Raw genomic sequence first — 20,136 nt, forward strand, 5'->3', positions numbered from 1 at the left:
AGCTCTAGCATTTACTTTCTATATAACACTGAGGACTCCTTTTAATGTTTCTGCACCTCTATTTCCTTTCTATAAAATAAAAGGGTTGGACTAGATGATTTCTAAGGTCCTTTTCACCTCTAAACCCTGTAATAAAAAAAAATACTAAATAGAACCATATATATGCAAGGTATGCTGGTAGATGTTTAACAATTGCCTTTCCAAAGAGAAAAAAAAAGTTTGCATAACTCATTTAACTTAATATGGATTACTAACATTTCTTTATTACTTTCTTAAATCTAGTCAATCAACAAACAATAAGTTTGGCCCTGATTTACAGCATTTGCCAATTCCTGAAGTGTAAATGCTCACTTTCAAAATTTAACAATTGACTTTTGTGCCACAGTTTGAGCTGGGTCCTGTAAACCTTAAAATTTCTTAGACTTGTGAATGTTGGAAATTTCACCATTGGAATGTGAACCCCATTGGCATGGGAGGTTCCTCCTCCTCCCTTCTTAAGATTACTTTAGGACAGAAACCTTTTGCTGAACAATGGAAAGGGCTTTGACCTATGCTTAAGCATAGAACAGGAAGTTCTTTGAGTCATGATTGATTTTAGAATTGATACAATAGAGATACTTGGAATGACAGAACCAGGTCTTAGAAATTACAATCTACACCCTACTCAGTCCTAACAGGATTTAGGAAGGGCTGCAGCATAGATCAAAATTTAATTATTCCAATCTCCACCCTACTCAGGGTAACAGGATTTAGGAAGGGCTGTAGCAAAGGATCAAGATTTAATTATTTGAGAATATGACCTTCAACATACATGTGCAAAGCCACAGACCTCTGGGCAGTCCTGGGTTAAGCTAGAGCCACCATTGGCACAGGGAAGACATGGACAGTGATTGGTAGATGTGAGAACTGAGGGGAGGGAACTTGGATGTTTTCCTTAAAGATAGCAGGGTCTGAGGACTGGGGGGGTTGGAGAGTTTTTGCTCTGAGAGGTGGTGCTCTGAGAAGCTTGCTCGGAAGGAAGCTGGAGGTGGAGGCCCCTGAGACTGTTTCTCCATTTTGGTCACGTGAGTGATAGGGACTGATCTCTTTTCTTTGCCTCAGCTATCTAAGGGCTTGGGCCTTTTGGCCCAGCCTAAACAAAGGGGGTATTTAAGCCCTATTCCCTTCTCTCCCCTTTCTCTCTCTCTCTCTCTCTAATACCTTTCTTCCTCCTGTTTGTAATTAAACTCCATAAAAGGTTGACTGCTGACTTGAGTTTTCATTAAGGAATTACATAGCTGAATTCCTTGGCAACCTTAAATTAATATATATCAGTCTTTTAAAGTGATTTCCTTGTCACAGTCCAGAATACTTTAATTTTAAATTTCAAATATTGTTGCCCAGGCTAAAATGTAGATCAAATTTTTGTATCACATATATTCAATATGACTAAATGGATAAAGGGTCAGGCATGGAGCCAGGCAGGACTGGAGTTCAAATTTTGCCTTTGGGACATATACTGACTTTATAACCATAGCTATGTCTTATTTTGTAGCACCCCAAGCTGTACTCTAGAACTAAAAATTAAGGCTGAGTTGTTGAGCTTTGCCAGTGGAGGGAGTTTTCATACCAGGATTTACCTAAGACAATGATATCATAGATCTATAATATACCCCCATGCATATATACTCACTCTCTCACACACACAGAAAGAAAGAATAAATAGCAAATGGACAGATAAATATATCTATATACATATACAGAGAGAGAACAATGATATGATAGATGTATAATACACATACATATATTCACACATATGTATATGCACACATACATATATATAAAGAATAAGTAGTGAATGAACAGATAATTATATCCATTCATATATATATAGAGAAAGAGAGCTATATTAGGGAGATGCTTATATTTGAGGGACAAAATGTAGAATGACAGCCCAAAATATTGTTCCAATATTATTTTAGAGTGTTTGACAACACTTCTCATGCCAAGAAAAAAGAGATAATTCATTTCAATGTTTCTTTTTTCTTTTTTGTTGCATGAAGGTGATCTTTACATTGTTTAAAGACTACAGGGGCTAACACGGGCAAATGGATAGAACAGAGCTTAAATTTTTTAAATTTGTGCTTTTTTCTCCTGATAGGGAGATTCAGCTGATTCTTTTTTCATTATAGAATCTGGAGAAGTGAAAATAAGTATGAAAAGGAAGGTAAGATTCTTTAACCCACTGAAATCCATGTAATAAAATACAGAATACTGTTGTAGATTTGTTTTCATATTAATGTTAAATTTTAACTTATTTAAAAGAAGTTGAATAAATGTTTAATGCATTTCCAGAATAAACAAGAAGTAGAAGAGAATGGTGCCATTGAAATTGCCCGATATTCCAGGGGACAATATTTTGGCGAACTTGCCCTGGTAACAAACAAACCCCGAGCAGCTTCAGCTCACGCTATTGGAACTGTCAAATGTTTAGGTACTTAATTCAAATATAATTTTACTGATTTGAATGATCATATTTGTATTTATTTAGTACAAATAATTTTGTTCTGCTTATAGGTTGAATGTTTCTAATGAAATAGCTTTAAAAATTTGTTTATTTTCTTTATTGAAATAGCTTGTTACCCCTACTTGACCTTTTTTTTAAGCATGCACAATTTGTATTTTTCCATGTTATATATATTTAAGCATGAAAAAATGAAAAGGTATAATTTTTTAGTATTGAGAATATGACTATAACACAGCATGTCACTCCTGGTCTTTGATTAATAGCTCATTTATTTTGATAAAGGATATCTACTCCCTATCTCATAGACTTGTGAAAAGAGCTAAGACAGTAGCTCAGATTGCTTTAAGATTCTTTGAATAATCATTTACTAATTAATCAATAGAGCACTTATTAAGTACTTACTGTATTCAGAGCACTGGGCATACAAACAGAAATAGAAGGCAGTCTCTGTTCTCTAGGAGCTCATGTTCTAATAGGGTCAACACATCTGGGAAGTTTCAACTGCAAGTCAGAAGGAAAAATCCCATTGTCCTTTGAGTGCAGCAGCAGAACAGATGCTAATGCATTGCTTTAATGTCCTTTCTCCTAATAAAATCATCTCATTTCTGATGTATGATCATTTGACAGTACCAAGGACTTTGGTGGCAAGAACTCTCTTTTCTGGATCTTTAGTAACTGTGACTCCTCCCTTGCAGAAACAGTTAAAAATATTATGTACTGAGCTGATTAGAAGAATGAATGAAGTCATTTCTCGTTGCAAGGAACTTATATTCTAATGAGGAAATAGCAAATACTTATGTTAAGTATAAACATAAAAATAAAGAGAATAAAATCAAATTGATACAGGGTAGTTAGAAAGTAAGGACACTAGCAACTAGGGAGGTCAGTAGAAGCTTTGTGCAGAGAGTACTACTTGAACTGTTTTGTTAAGGAAAAGAGGGTTTCAGTGCGGCAAAGATGAGAAGGGAATGGGTTCTAGAGGACAGTTAATACAAAGACCTGAAACAGGAGATGGAGAGTCATAGTTCGGCAGGATCACAGAGGGAAGGAGGGGGTGGGACCAGGCTATGAAGGGGCTTTAAAAATGAAACGGGAATCATTTTTAATCCAAAAGGGAAACATTGAATTTTTATTGAGAGAAGAAAGTGACATGGTCAGATCTATTCTTAATAAAAATGACTTTGGCAGCTACATTGAAGATATAGTGGAATGGGGAGAGGCTTAAGGCAGTGAGACCAATTAGGAGGCCACTTCAGTAATCTCAGTTAGAGATGATGAGCCCTAAGCTAAAGTGCTATCAGTGTAAGTAGAAAGAAGGAATTAGATATGGGAAATGTGGAGCTAGAAACAGCAAGATTTAATCATTGGTAATGAAAGCTCAAGTGTGAGACTTATCTACTATAGTATCAAGAAGAAAAGTTTTAGTGTTATCAAGATGGTATATACATTTTATCATATTTGCACGTTCTTGGGCATTAATCACTGACATTATTACTTCATTAAACTTCTAGTACCTGGTAGCAGTTCAGCAAATACTAATTTGAGCATAAAGATTTTAATATTTGCTTTATGTCTAAAATCAGCTTTTAAAGTACTGAAACAAATGCACTTTGAAAATATACTCACTATATTTTTAACTTTCATTTGTTTTAGGAAGAAAATACATTTCACAATAGCCTTTTGGTGCTTTTTATTTCAAATTTATTTCCCAGATAAAAATTAGGAATGTATATATTTACATACATATATTTATAAATATATACATGCATATATGCTTATAAAAGTATACAGCTATTTGAGTTATATCTATTAAACCAAGAAACATTAAAAGAATGATCTTGAAAGAAAATTTTCAAGTATTCAAAAAAAAGTTGTAGAATTCTGAATTTTTAAATGTTTGTGGATATAATTTCATGAGAGAAAATGTTGCTTCTCTTTGTATTGTTTACTACTGTAAGACTAAATGCTTTAAAAGCATTCAAGGTTTATAGTAGATAGGAAATCAAAGAAGAGTTCAAAGGTGCCCCCAAAGCCATTTAATCCAACCTGTTCCTAATCAAGAATCTCTTCTATAACTCCCCAATAGATGATCATCTAGCCTTCACTTGAAGACCCCTAGAAAAGGGGAGTGTACCGGCTACAAACAGTAGTAGCATATTCCTCTTTGGGGAGGTTCTACTTGTTCAGGAAAAATTCTCTTTCTTCAAGCTAAAATTTGCCATTAATATGACAGCTCTTCAGATAGTTAAAAAGAGCAATCATGTTGTGCCCTAAGTCTCCAGGTTTAACATCCTAGGTTCTTCCAACTAATCATTGTATGTTGTGATTGAGAAGCCCTTCACCATCTTGCTTGTCCTCTTCTGAAAATTCTCTATCTTATCAATATTCTTCCTAACATATAAATTCCAAAGCCTAACACCATGTTCCAGATGTGATCTGACCAGGATAAGATACAATAGGACTGTCACCTAATCCTGTCTTTAATGAAGCTTTTATATCACATTAGTTTTTTTAGCTGCCATATCTATCAAGTACTTATGTGTGTATAGCACTACATTTAGCACTGGAGGAGATACAAAGTGTAGATAAGACATGGATTCTAAGAAGTAGATCTGAGGAGGGAGTATATTGCAGGCTAGTGAATAGGCAGTGGGGAGCAGAGACAGAGACAGAGAAAAGGAAAGACAGTGAAAGAGGGGGGAGAGAGAAAAAGAGAAAGGAGGAAAGACAAAGAAGGAAAGACAGAGAGGGGGAGAAGAGATGGGAAGAAAGAGGGGACAGAAGTTAGGAGAGGAGAAAATGAGAGAGAGAGAGAGAGAGAGAGAGAGAGAGAGAGAGAGAGAGAGAGAGAGAGAGAGAGAGAGAGAGAAGAGAGTCAAGTTTGGTAATACCAAAGAATGTCTTAACCCTGGTAATATATAATAAAGCCTGGAAAAAGTAAGTTGGAACCAGGTTATGGAGAGTTTCAAATGCCACACAGAGGAGTACATATTTCATTCCAGAAGCAATAATGAGATCACTAGAACTTATTGAGTAGAGGACATGGTCAGATCTGTACTTCTGGATTATCACTTTGGTAGCTCTGTGGAGGATGGATGGGAGATCAATTAGGAAGCTATCACTATAGTCCATGTGAGAAATAATAAGGATCTAAATGAATGTGGTGGCAATGTAAGGGAAGAGAAACATAAGGCCAGGCTAGGAGTGATGGACTAGGAGAATTGAGAGTTATTGATGGAGCATCCTTAGTTTTCTTCAGTTCAAGTGCCACTTCCTATCCAAAGCTGATCTTGATCCTCCTCAGTTTCTAGTGCTATTTGTGAGCAGAAATTGTTTCATTTCTGATTTTGTATCCCTGGTTCCTAGCAATTATTGACACATAGTATGTACTTGATAAATGCTTCATGGATGAATGAATGAGTGAATGAATGAATGATGAAGACTTGGTTTTTAAGGAATGAGAGAGAAGGGAGAACTGGACAAGAAATTAGAGAAAGTAACTTCAGAGTTTAGGATCATGGAGGTAGCATAGTTATGGGTGATGGTAAGATATAAGGAGGAGTAAAATATGTAGGTGGAATATTTGAGAAGATTGATGAAAATACTAGGAGACCAACTGAAGTCCTCAGTTATGAGAGCAGAGTTAAGAGTTGAGGGGAAGACTTCAAGCAGGAGAGAAGGAAGAAAAATCAGCTGTAAATGAACAGATGACAGCAAATAGCATCTGGATTTGAGATATAAGTGCATCCATCAAGTCTGTACCTCAAAAGAAGTAGCAGAAGATAGAGAGTCAGTCTCCCTCCTAATATAGTTTATTGGGCATGGGAGATTGAGAGGAGACAGCCAGAAACTAGAAAGAGTAACCAGGTATATAGCAGTATCTTTTAGAAAGCCAAATTTCCATGAGATGCTTACACTACAAGGAGATACTGAAATGAATTTAACTTACTTTTTTAAAATGAACAAATTTGTGTTTCACAAAAGTGAAAATGCTATTATTTTTCATCTTTTTTTTCCTGTTGGACCCCAAAACTCAAAATTAAATCAGCACATACCCCATTAAATTAAAAGATACAGAGAACTATTTAGCATTCTAGGACCTGCCCTTCTCTGGATTCTTATTTTGGTGGACACTATCTGTAGAAGCCAAGCATAGCATGGATTGTTCTTGAAACTAGATGGCTTTATATGCTTTTCTGTTGTGTGTTTAATATGTTACAGGGACACGTGCATGCAGAGTAGGCATTTAATAAATTATTGCTGACTGGTTTATCATAAAATACTACATAAACTATTGTGTAATTGTGGTTTTGTATATATTGGCTGTACAATCATGAATTTCCTGCCAGGACTGCAAAAATTTGCTAAAAACAGTTTCTTTTTTCTTTCTTCTTCCCTTTGTCCTAATCAATCTTAGCCATGGACGTCCAAGCATTTGAAAGACTTTTGGGACCCTGCATGGAAATTATGAAAAGGAATATTGCAAACTATGAAGAACAGTTAGTTGCTTTATTTGGGACAAACATGGACATTGATTCCACAGCATGAAGGAGAAATATCATTTGACAAGAGCTAATATCACGGAACAGCACAGTAGTGGTTGTCCACTGAAAATGTATCTATCTTTGTTGTAGATGCTGAGGATTTCCTGTGATTTCAGAATTTTTTTGCTTTTTTTACATAAAACTATAATGTATCAGTAAGCAAAATAGTGATTTAATAGATAATAGGTTCTACCTATAACTCTTCTGAAAGAGCAGATTTGAAGAAATCAATATGTTCAATAAATTTGTTTCTACTCTACAAAATTATTAAGATTTGCTGGAGAGTTTGTTCTAATGATTGTGGTGTATTACTTAAAAGTATTAGTGCATACAAAGTTAGTAAAATGCTTATAGTACTGGGGATATGAAATAGGTTCATTCTGGTGGATTAAAATTACTATGCCCAAATCAAAAAAGCAATTCAAAGATTGATCATAGTTGTAAAGCATGATATTACAGTTTTCTAAAAACTCTATACATGTGTGTCTTCTTTCATCCTTTTTATTTTGTGGCTTAATCCAGGTGTCTTTGAAAAGTAGTCTAAAATACTATATGCAATGTTGAAGACTCATTTTTACAAGAAATAACATTTTGACTAATTTGGCATAATGTCAATAGCTTATACATTCCACTGGTTTAAGAAGTGGTAATCCAAACACTTTTTAGTAAGGAGAAAAACTACTTTTTCAGATGACAAGTAAATGTTACATTTTTCCTAAGCAACCAGATACTACCCTTTGTTTCCTTCTTTTTAGTTTGTGATTCTTACTATTTTTCACCTTTTTAAAAAATTCTAAGTTTTGTTTTAGAGTTTGATATTCATCTTTTTATGGCAGCTTTTGGATAATTTTTTTTCTTCCAGGTTTCAAATTTCTGGGCCACAAAATAACTCAGTATGACCTATAATTTAAAAAAAAAAAGGTTAAAGTCACATTTTGAGAACTATTAATAAAATAGCAGAAGAAAACTATCATGAACTTTAAATGTATTTATTAAAAGTGATTTTGTGTCCTAAATCCAAAACATCTTTTAGTCACTCTAAAATATTTCCTAGAGCAAAAGAATTGATCTATTCTTAAGGATAAGATATTTCTACATCTTCAGACTGGGTTTACATTAAGATGAGCTTTCCCATACACTTAAACCAAAACGGTTCTTGCTTCTCTTGTATTAACTGTGATATGTCTGTAGACACAAATAAGAGAACAAAAATTTTTATCAATTAATAGCCACTCACAAGGTTGTTGTCAGAGTTAAACTACCATCATTATGGCAGAAATAGAAAATGTTTAAAAAAGCAAAGGTGCAAAAGGAGAACAAAGATTAAAAGTAGGAAAATAGTCTGTGAGCTTATCCTCACCCCTTCATACTTTGCATTATCACACCACTTTATGTCCTGCTCTTTCTTTGCTTTTGTGAGGACACTACTTAAAGTCAACAATGAGCTTAACACACACACACTAAGAGAAAAGGAGTATTATTCTTGTTCTATGTTTCCACTGTTCACATTTGGAAAGAAGTTAGCTTATAGGATGTAGGTTTAGAGCCAAAATGGATTTAAGTCATACAGAGAGAGGGGATGGAAGCCTAAAGAAGTTAAATGATTTGCCCAAGTCACATAGATTGTAAGTGACAGAGGCAGGATTCACATTCAGGATTCAGATTTGACCAGAATTTTATTCACTGCACAAAACATGTCCTTTTCTCTGTTGGTGAGAAATGTCTTTGTGTCACACCATTCACTAACAATATTCATGTTAACAAACTGTGTGTTTGCACTAAGATGAAAATAAATGAAGTTTCTCAATTTTCCTGGAAAAAAAGTTTTCAACTTCAATATAGATGAGGATAAATAGTCTTTATTTACTGTGATCTGTTTGGAAAATCTTTTCAGCCTCACTTGAATATGAAACTATGGTTAGAAAGTAATGTACCTATCTGAAGTTATATACAGTATGTAATTAAAAGCATAACTGCAGCCAAATTTTTTTAATGGTATCTTTTTTTATGTACATTACCTTGTAAGAAAAAAGTTACATACATAATGATAATTTGTTGGCCTTTGTACTTCAGATTTTATTTTAAAATGCTGTCTTATACAAGGAGAAAACACTAAGTAACCAGAATTCTCAGTTCATCATTCTGTATGCTTCCTTCTAAACAAGTTATCTGCTCTGTTGTACTGGTTTATTGTTAACTATTCATTGTTAACTATTGTTAACTTCATAGAATGATAAATACTTGTACAACAAAGAATTCTGATCAAGGTTGTTAATGCCAGTCACAATATTTTCAGTATTGTTGGTTATATTTAAAGTTTCCTTATAATAAACCACAATTTTATAATAAAGTATTTCATTTTTGTTTTTAATACACATCAATGATTTTTTCCATTGTCCTGGAATATGATTCATAAAGCAGAACAGAGCTGAGTCTTTTAATGAACCATCACATTATCTGCAGTGGTGAATCCCAAACTACTCACGAAGCTAAATCTAGCAGATGTCTTGAGCTAGGAGTTCTGGGAAACAGTGCAGATCAGGTGTCTGACATTAAATTTGGCATCAATTAAATGAATCCCTCACAGTGGAAGCCTAACTGTTTGCCTAAGAAGGGGGCAAACTGGCCCAGGATAGAAAGAGAGCAGGTCAAAGTCCCCATGCTGCTCTGTACTGGGATGGGATCCAGGAGTAGCCCCTGCATTTCTGGCCTGGGCAAAATGGAGTGATACAATCTTTAAAAAGAGAGAAAGAGAAAGGGAAAAAAAGAATACAGAAAGAATCACAGCGCTGGATGTGATGAAGAATAAGGTATGACTAGGATGCAATTTTTATATTATTATTATTGATCACTCATGAAAAATGATTTTGAATTTGGGACAGATAAAATTTGGCTATTAAGAATTCTCAGAACTTTGAACTGAACTGGTTGGTATGTGGGGAAAGTCATCACAAGACACACATAAATCCCTATGGTTTGGAGTCGTGAGTTTCAGATTCTCATTCATTTACTATTCAGTCATCCTTGCCAGGTGGAAATTCTCTATGAAAATTGTATCCAAAAAAGTAAGCTTCCTGAAACTACATTTGGCTAAGGAAGCATTTGGTTTTCCATCTGAGGACTTGTTAATAAAGCGCAGGTGTTTCCTCTCTAAGGCCTTTTTCTAATATAAACGAAAAATGGAAGAGATGAGTTCATGTATATATCTTGGGTCAATGCACAAGATTGTGGATACATCGTGTAGGGATCAGCTGCTGAGCATAATGCTAATATCCCTGTTCTACTGTTCTATGGGCCTTCCAGCTGGTATTATAGCATATAATGTTTAAAATATCCTCGCCACATCCCTATAACACCCCCCATGCACCTTCATACCTCCATATCTGTGCCCCCTCCAACATGGCATTTGTATTTGTAGTAAACCAATGAGTGCACTTAAATGGTTTTTTTTAACATAATTTGCTTCATTCCAATGCACTGGATTTTTAAAAAATTAGATTTGGGGTTTCATCAATGTAGGAAATTATCATAGGAGGAACTTCTACCAGTGCTGATCAGTCAGCACCAGCTCTCTTCATTTACCTTTTGGAACCCCACAAATATCAAGCCTCCTCCAAGGCCAGCTCCCCACCTGCAGCCTCATCATCATCATCATCAGGCCATCAAACTCGACTTTGATGCTCAATACTCAATTGCCTTTCCCCTCTAATTGGAGGGTTGAAGAATGCAGCAATAAAGTCCTCCCAAATTCTTTAGTTTCAACTCCAAGAATACGCAAACATCATTCTCTCCCACCTCTCTCCAAACTTCCTCTGCCCTCCATTTTTATTTTTGACTGGGGAGGTGGGCTAGTGATAATCCTTTTGTGTATTATCTTCCCCAATTAGATTGTGAATTTCTTGAAGCCTGGCTTTGCCTTTCTTTTTCTTATTTGTATCCCTGGAGCTTAGCAGTGTGCCTAGCCCTAAATAAGTATTTATCAACTTTGTTGTCTCTGGAGCCCTGGAAACATAAGTCCCTTGCCTGGAGCCACACTGCCAGGATGGGACAGAGACTGGGCTGGGAACCCAGGTCTTTGACTGAGGCCAGTTTTCTCTCCATTATGCCTACTGTGTAAAGTAATGAATACACAATTTTAACTTTCAGTTCAATTTAATAAACATGTATTAATTGCCTACTATGTGTCAGGCACTGTGCTAAGTATAGAACATACAAAAAAAAAAAAGACAAAAGAGAGTGCCTACCCCCAAGGAGTTTACAATTTAATATTGGGGGGGGTGGGGGAGGACATGCAGACATATAAAAAGCAAGCTGTATGGAGGATAAATGGAAAATAATTCACAGAGGAACAACACTGGAATTAAAAGGCATTGGGGAAAACTTCTTGCAGAAGGTGAGATTTTTGCTGGGACCTAAAGGAAACAGGGGAGATTAATAGTTTGAGCAGAGCCAGGAGAGCATTCCAGGCATGGGGATAGCCAGAGAGAATGCCTGGACCTGAGAAAGGAAGCACCTTATTTGTGGAACAGCCACAAGGCCAATGTCACTGTATTAAAGAGTATGTGTTGGGAAGTAAAGTGTAAGAGTACTAGAAAAGGGGGCAGCTGGGTGGCTCAGTGGATTGAGAGCCAGGCCTAGAGACGGGAGGTCCTAGGTTCAAATCTGGCCTCAGACACTTCCAAGCTGTGTGACCCTGGGCAAGTCACTTCACCCCCATTGCCTAGCCCTTACCACTCTTCTGCCTTGGAGCCAATACACAGTATTGACTCCAAGACAGAAGGTAAGACAGAAGGTAAGGGTTTAAAAAAGAAAAAAAGAGTACTAGAAAGGTAGACCAGGACCAGGTTCTAAAGGCCTTTGAAGGCATTTTATAATCATTCCTGGAGATAATAAACAGCCATTAGAGTTTATTGGAAAGAGATTTAGTAGATAGAACAATGGACCTGGGGACAGGAAGACCTGAATCAGTTTCAGGCAGTTATTAACTGTGTGTGACCCTAGATAAGTCACTTAATCTGGAAAATCACTTTAGTGACTGAACAGAAGAGAATGGACTAGAATGGGGACAGACATGATTGCAATAGTATGGTTATAAGGTGATGAACTCTCAATTCCAGACCTTTTAAACTGTGTAAAGCAAATTATTCCATGGAAAAGGATAACACACTTTGGCATTTTATATGGAAAAGCATAAAATTGAGGGGAATATAGAGGCTGTGTATACTGATAATTCCTCTTTCTCCTCATTTTCAGGGGAGAGCTATCCATGAAAGTAGTTCTTTTATTCCAGAGGTTGAAGGATTGTTCCATATTTTCATAGCAAATAAGAAATTTGCAACCCTGTGTTGGTAGAGTCATTCTTGGTTAATTCAAAGCTTTCTAAAATAACATAAGGAATTCCAGACACTAAGGAATATCAGTTTATTAGCTTGTGGGTAGAAAACCACAAGACTTTGGGGTTTTTTTGTTTATAATTAGAAGAGTCAATCATTTATTAGTCACATGCTACATGCCTTAGCACTGGATACAAAAAAACAAACTATAAAACCATCCCAGACCTCAAGGCACATACATTCTGAGACTGGAGACATGTAAATAACTTGGTGCTTAGAAGTTGTAGAGTAAATGAAAATAATATGAAGGGGAAAGGCATTCACAGCTGGGGGGACTGGGAGCGCTTCCTGAACAATATTGGATTTGAGCTGAAATTTAAGGGAAGCCAAGAAAGACATAGTGGTGAGGGAGCAGAACGTTCTGGGCATGGGTACCACTAACTGGTGTAAAGGATGATCTTATATGCAACTTTGGGGTAAGGGGAAGTAACCCTATTTTCTTTGCAATGGAAAACAGTGCCTCCCTCTTTTTTTAACAAAAGGGGAAGCTTCCAAATGATAGTTGCAAGATAATATTTACCAGTTTCACAAGATTAAAAGCAGCAAAACTGGTCAGACAGCTCAAACTATGTATTGTTACATCTACAAAGGCTTTCAGAAAACTAAAATGATTGAGTTCAAACTTTGAAATTGTTTTAACCTAGCTTATTAACCTCACTAATCATCAGGGAAGGCCAGCGAGTGTCATTCACACAACTATATAGCACACAAGACAATTCAACTTTATATTCCCAGGAGAGACCAACTGTGAGTCACTGACAGAACAAGCAGAGAATATTTGGTTCCCAGTTTCTAATTCCTGACCCACATCTAGGATTCTTCCCACCCTCACCCCCATGATAATGCTTGTTATTGTGAGTCATGTATGGAGTGACTAAATATGAAACCCCAAATGCAAATAATGAATATTTTGAGAGTATGAAACTGTAATTTAGTAAACTGCTGATGTCACTCGCTTTTACGAAATGTTTTTGGAACTGCCATGCACTTTGGTAAATCTCTTGAATCTCCTAAAAGAGAACAATGAACAATATTCATACAGGCGATGACGTGTGGCATGTAATTAATAGAACAGAAGCTCTTTGACAGAAATAACTTGAATGGTGTTAATAACAGTTCTCCCAGAGTAAGAGAAACCTAGAATGCAACCTCTACTTTCTCAACTAGAAGAGAGTAAAAATGACGTTTCACTCACACATTGTGCTCTCAAAACAGTCAGGCAGAGCCTATGAATTGAAACTCAAGTCTGCAACTTGGCAGGAGCCTTTGCCTTAGATTGCACTAAGAAGAATATAAAGCAAAGTACTGGGGAAATTTTGGGAAGAAAAGTCCTTGCAGTGAGACCCTGCTAAGTAGCTCTAGGCTAGTAGATTTCCTAGGTAGATGAGGCTGGAGGAGAAAAAAGAAATGTGTTTTCATTGAAAAAAGAGAAAGCATTATTTGTTTGTTTGTTTATTCATTTTAAACCCTTACCTTCTGTCTTAGACTCAATACTTTATATTGGTTCTGTGAACTTTAGATTACTCCATCCTACTTAGTCTAATAAAAACAGGAATGTCTACACCCATACTTAAGGATTAAGTATTTAGGAGGATGGCCTTTGATAGACCTGTGCTAGCAAATGACAAATCAGAAACAACTGACAGACCCTTGGGCTGTCCTAAGTCAAGCTTAAGCTACCATTGGTACATGTGAGATGCAGGAAAGTGATATAAAAACTGTCTATATACTTTGTGTCACTTCCTCTCTCCGGTCTCTTTCTGTGGAGAGGTGGCTCTGGCAGCAGCTTGCTGAACGTTTCAGCATCTTTGCATGGTGGCAGCTATTGTCCAGGTCTGGCAGTGAGTTTTCCTTGATACTATACTGGGAGATGCTTTAAGTAGCCTAGTTCAGGTGAGGCATCTTCAATGAGCTCTCTCAGAGTTTAGGCTGATTCTTTTCTCCTTTACTTTCCAAACACTATCCTCTTAGAAAAGCCTCTAATCTTCTTCATAGACTTCATGGTGGAGGTCTTTGAACTTCCCCTGGCACAGGCCAGACAGAAGAAATCCTATACCCACTTTCTCTCTCTTCTCCTTAATTCCTTCCCTCTATATTAATTAAAATCACCATAAATTTCCAAATTGACTTGGGTATTGTTATTTGGGATTTTCTCTGGTGACCAAATTAATTTAGATTAGGTCACAACACTAAAATTATCCTTAAAGTTCCAAGGCAGAAGAGCAGTAAAGGCTAGGGAATGGGGTTAAGTATTTGCCCAGGGTCACATAGCTAGACAGTGTCTGAGCCACCTTGCTGATCCATGAAAATTCCACTTGAAAGAAAATTTGCATTGTCCAATGCTGAAAAAAGTTGTCATCATGAATTAATGACTCAAGTCTTAGAATCACCTTTGAAAGCAAATAGGTGGCATAGGAGATAGAGCCCTGGAGTTGGGGACAGGAAGACCTGAGCTCCAATTTAGCTTCAAGCGGTTATTAACTATGTGATTCTAGATAACTTACTTTGTTGTTTGCCTCAATTTCCTCATCTGTAAGTGAGGATAATGAGCACCTATTTTCCAGGGTTGTAAGGATATGATACACAAGGCCAAAAGCACTATAGGAATGCTATTTTTATTTTGAATGGGTTTTTCTAGATATAATTCCACACAGATTCCATGATTCCATCTCACATAGCAATAAGGGATAGTCTGGCTATATGGTGTCCTATGGAGTTTTATGCATAGTTCCAGATGCTACATTTCAAAAGGCTCATTTATTATTCAGAAAATATTCAGAGGATAATGACTAAGACGGTGAAAACCATGCCACTTCGGAAGGAAACTGTGTTTAACTTAAAATAAAGACCCTCAGGACCCCTGGGACCTAAGTCCTGTTAAACCATACCTTCTAAGGGTTTTCTGGTTTTTCCAACTACCTTACTTCTGAACTCTCTTTTATGTGTTGTCTCCCCCATTTTGCTCCTCGAAACCTAGGACTATCTTGCTTTTCTTATTTGCCAAAGATTTAGCACAGAGCTTTAGGCACTTAATACTTTTTCAGTCACTAAAAAAGACATAAGTCCAATCAACAAGAATCACAATTATGTTTAACATCAATAAGGATCTATTTCTCTTGACCTGGAAATTGGACATGATTCTCCACTCAGGGAAGAGGATCAGTTGCTCATCTCTGGAGGTCCATTAGCTCTTTTAGGTTAGAAAGAGTTGCCCTTTACTCATGAATGTACTTCACTTTAAGGCAATAACTATGGTACTGAATACTTGCATATCTATTTTTGCAGATCAAGTACATTTTAAAATTCTTATAATAGGTCAATAAAGAAACTGGTAGAGGACTCTGGCAATGCAAATAATTACTCCACTAAGATATATTTTGTACATTAAGGTTTCCATAAAAATGTATATAGAGTCATTTAATCCCAATTCCCAATCCTTACTGTTCTTCTGCCTTGGAATCAATAATCAGTTTTGATTCTAAGACACAAGGTAAGAGGTTTTTTTTAAAATGTATGAAGAGCTGAATATGGCCTTATCACTTCACCACAATCATGACAGCTTGTAAATCTGAATTAAAATTATTGTCGTAAATTCATTACCACCTGCATGTTCTAGATGCTGTTGTAAAGATAATTTTAAGGTTTTGACTTAAAATCTAAATTAATTGGTCACCAGGGAAAAATTCCAAATAAAATACCCAAGTCAGTCTGGAAATTTATGGTAATTTTAATTATTATAGAGGGAAGGATTTAAGGAGAAAGAGGGAAGAGGATATAGGGTTTCTCCCGCCTGGCCTGTGCCAGGGGGAGTTCAAGATCTCCGCCACTAGGTCTCTGAAGGAGATTAGAGGCTTCTAAGGGGATAAAATTTGGAAAGTAAAGGAGGGAAAACTCAGCCAGAAACTCACCACCAAACCAGACAATAGCTTGTAGCCATGCCAAGATACCGAAAGGCCCAGCATGCTGCCACCAGCCAACTCTCTGCAGCCAAAGGGTACTGGAGAGAGGAAGTAAGCCAAATATATAGACCTTGTTCTTTTGTGTCCCCTTCTCTAAATTTTCACATCTACCAATCACATCAGAGGCTTTGTCTCCAGGACTGTCCATTCTTTAGTTCTCATCTTTGATTAGATTATATCTTTTGAGTTACTTAACACTTAAGTTCACCTTTTGTTAGTTACTTAACCTTTTTGTGATTAATTTAACCTTTATAGTTACTTAACACCTTTTTGTATTAAGATCTAAAAATAGACTTAGTTTAAAGTTCTAGCTTCACTATAAAGTAAGAACTAAGTACCTTCATTGTTCAATCAGGAGATTAAAATTTCATCTTCACCATAAAGTAAGATCTAAGCAGGGTGGAGTAATTTAAAGTTCACAATGTAGGGATTCCATATGATTAGGACACAGACCCTGTCATCAAAAACTGAAACTTCTCTCAAAGCTTAGCAATGATCCCTTCATTGCTAATCCCTTGGGAAGTGTTCCTGACTCCTCTGTCCTCTATAACTGACCAGGAGAAATTCTGCTTTTTACACAGACAATTAAATAGACCAAGAAACTACCAGAATAAAGATTATTTACTACATAGCAGAATATATTTTCATTAAAATACTTAATATTTGTAATGTAAAAAATCAAATCTTTACCTTTCTTTTGTTTTATGGATAATTTCTTGGGCTTTTTTATTATTTTGAAATTAATGAACAACAAAAATGGCATTTCTAGTACAAAGTAGAACAAAAAATGTATATGCAAAAAAGTGAATTTCTACCATATATATCTTGCTGTTTTAAAATTTCAATTGTGGGGATAGCTAAGTGGCTCAGTAGAGAGAGAACAAGATGGGAGATCGTGGGTTCAAAATTGGCCTCAGAAACTTCCAAGTGATCTCAGGCTAGTCACTTAACCCCATTTGCCTGGTCCTTGCCCTTCTGTTTTAGAGTTATTACTAAGACAGAAAGTAAGGGTTTAAAATTTTTCAGTTGTGTTTTATTTTCAATTACAAATCCTCTTTCTTCTGTTTCTCCCTTTATTCATTGAGAAGGCAAGAAAAAACAAAATTTATTACAAATATAATCAAGTAAAACAAATCCCTACATTATCTGTGTCCAAAAAAGTGTTGGGGGAGATAAGGGAGGGGAGAGAAAATATACTTTAACCTAAACTGGGTCAATAAGCTAGAAGTGAATAGCATGTTACATTATGAATCCTTTGGATTTGTGGTTGGTCATTTTATTGATCAAAAAGTTTCTTAAATTGTTTAAAGTTGGCTGCTGCCCCTTCCCCTTCCCGCGCCCGCCATGAAAAAATTCTTCCAAGAGATCAAGGCGGACATCAAGTTCAAGAGCGCTGGGCCCGGGCAGAAACTCATGGACACGGCGGGGGAAAAGGGCTCCAAGGAACGACAGAGCCAACAAGCAAGCAAGCAACCCCGCCAGGACCCTACCAATGAAGCCCAAATGGCAGCAGCGGCGGCACTGGCCAGGCTGGAACAGAAACAACCACGGTCTCGAGGACCCACATCCCAAGATTCCATCCGGAACCAAGTGAAGAAGGAATTACAAGCAGAAGTCACTGTTAGTGGTATCTCTGAGTCTTCTGGAGCAAATGTGATACCTGAGGCTAAGGAGGAGGGCTCTGCAAACCTGTCGGTGACTGGGGTTTATTTTACCTGCCCATTTACTGGAGCCATCTTGAGAAAGGACCAGAGGGATGCCCACATCAAAGAGGTCATTAATGAGTATGCGGACAAAGACCCAGTGACTGCTTCCATCATGAAGATCCATACGTTCAACAGGGACCGAGAGAAAGTGAAGTCGGGGGTGGACACCATTGCCAAGTACCTGGACAACATCCATCTTCACCCAGAAGAGGAGAAATACAGGAAAATCAAATTGCAAAACAAAGTGTTTCAGGAGCGAATCAACTGCCTAGAAAGGGCTAATGAATTTTTCAGGGCCATTGGGTTTGAGAAGACGTCTCTCCCTGTTCCAGAACAAGAGGCCTTGGAAGAATTCTATGTGCTGGGGGAGGATGCCCAAGTAGAGAAGCTAGAACAGCACAAAGTCGCTCTGCAGAACTCAGAACCAGTGCGGGCTCAGCTGGCCCGGCAGCGACGAATCTTCAAGCCCTCCCCTTTGGCTGCCCAGTTTGACCTACCTGGGGACTTCTTCAACCTCACGACTGAGGAGCTCAAACGGGAGCAGAAACTAAGGACGGACCCTGTGGAACGGCTGTCTGTGCTTCGGACCAAAGCCATGCGGGAGAAGGAGGAGCAGAGGGAAATGAGAAAATATACCTATACCCTCTTACAGGTCCGCTTTCCAGATGGGCACATCCTCCAGGGTACCTTCTATGCTCGGGAGCGGCTGTCTGCACTCTACAGCTATGTGAGGGAGGCACTGCAAAGTGACTGGCTGCCCTTTGAACTGATTCCTGTAGGCGGGCACAAACTGTTGGACGACAGCTTAGCCTTCAACGAATGTGGGCTGGTGCCTTCAGCTCTTCTAACTTTCACTTGGGATGCAGCCGTCATGGACGACATCAAGGCATCAGGGGCCGAACAGCCCCCAGGAGCTCTCAAACCTGAACTTCTTGCTACTGTGGAAAGCCTCTCATGAAATAAAAAGCCAGACTCAGCCTCGGCCCCATCGGTTCAGTCTCATGCTCCTCCTGTTCCTCCTCCCCTCACTCCTTTCATCTCCCAGATCTCAAGCAGAAGCTGCCTGATTCTCACGGCCCTTCACTTGGGGCGGCAGGCTGCATGGTGGAGGTGGAATTTGTTCTAGAGTGAGAACTGTCCTCTCAGCATGGGCAGATTAGGGTGTGGGGCAGCCCTTTCCTTGTACCATGACGCTGGTTTGGGGACCAGGGTGTAAGAGCTTCCCCTGGTCTCAGAGAACATGGCTGGATACAACTTTGCAGAGGCTCCTCCGCTAGCTGGGAAAAGCTGAATTTGTGCTGCTTTTTGTATACAAAATTTTAAAACTTGCTCTAATTAGCTAGTCATGTACAGTTTATTTAACTTAAGGTATAGAGAGATGCTGGTCATTTCATTGGTGGGGGAGCTGATGTTAGGCATGAGGGGCGGACTTCCTAGGCTGATGGGATGTTTCTGAACTGGGCTCAGCTACTCTCTTACGTTCTTGTTGTATATAAGTGGACAAAGAAACAACTAGTGTGTCAATTACATGATCCCTGTGAACACTAAATTATGAACTTGATTAAATAGAATATTTGAATACATTGAAAAAAAAAAGTGTTTAAAGTTGTTTGTTGCCATGGGCAAGGTCCACCCTTACAACTCCAGGGGTTCCCAACAGGTGGTGAACAAGCAGTCAAAAACATAACAAACAGAAGACAGCTTAATCATTATGGCCATGGGATTGTTTTGCTTCTGATAGCTGCTCCACCATCCCCAAGCTTGGTGTTTATTTTTATACCCATTTTCTTGGCACACAGATACACTACCTAACACACATGTCTAAATAGAAATACTTGGAAAAGTGATGCATTAACTTTTAACAAATCACTTGATTAACATTCTATATTCATGTATTATGGTTACAAATTCTTGACAGCATAATGGTTTCATGCAAGATAAATGATTTTGTCACAGGTGGCTTAATTTTCTCATTACCCTGTGAGAAGTTTTGAGCTTACAATCAAGGAAATTACTTATTACTTTTAA

At 37.5% G+C, this 20,136-nt stretch overlaps 2 protein-coding genes across 2 annotated transcripts in view; both read left to right on the plus strand.

Moving 5' to 3' along the window:
- The window catches only part of PRKAR2B (protein kinase cAMP-dependent type II regulatory subunit beta), a 165,617-nt gene extending 156,217 nt beyond the window's left edge, over positions 1-9,400 (plus strand). Inside the window, exons 9-11 of the mRNA XM_001362896.4 lie at positions 2,141-2,206; positions 2,335-2,473; positions 6,924-9,400. Coding sequence (XP_001362933.1) covers positions 2,141-2,206; positions 2,335-2,473; positions 6,924-7,054 — 336 coding nt within the window. The 3' untranslated portion in view covers positions 7,055-9,400. The remainder of the gene's footprint in view (positions 1-2,140; positions 2,207-2,334; positions 2,474-6,923) is intronic.
- An 8,321-nt stretch (positions 9,401-17,721) lies between these two features.
- On the plus strand, positions 17,722-19,704 carry LOC100009977 (UBX domain-containing protein 6-like). The gene has a single exon (XM_056799524.1). The coding sequence runs from the start codon at positions 17,747-17,749 to the stop codon at positions 19,064-19,066; it is 1,320 nt and encodes a 439-aa protein (XP_056655502.1). The 5' UTR covers positions 17,722-17,746; the 3' UTR covers positions 19,067-19,704.
- Positions 19,705-20,136: the final 432 nt, after the last annotated feature.

The sequence above is a fragment of the Monodelphis domestica genome, chromosome 5 (assembly GCF_027887165.1).
Source record: "Monodelphis domestica isolate mMonDom1 chromosome 5, mMonDom1.pri, whole genome shotgun sequence".
In the NCBI taxonomy this organism is placed as follows: domain Eukaryota; kingdom Metazoa; phylum Chordata; class Mammalia; order Didelphimorphia; family Didelphidae; genus Monodelphis; species Monodelphis domestica.

Excerpts from the sequence above, each read along its gene's own strand:
- LOC100009977 (XM_056799524.1), top strand. The coding sequence starts at position 17,747 with ATGAAAAAATTCTTCCAAGAGATCAAGGCGGACATCAAGTTCAAGAGC.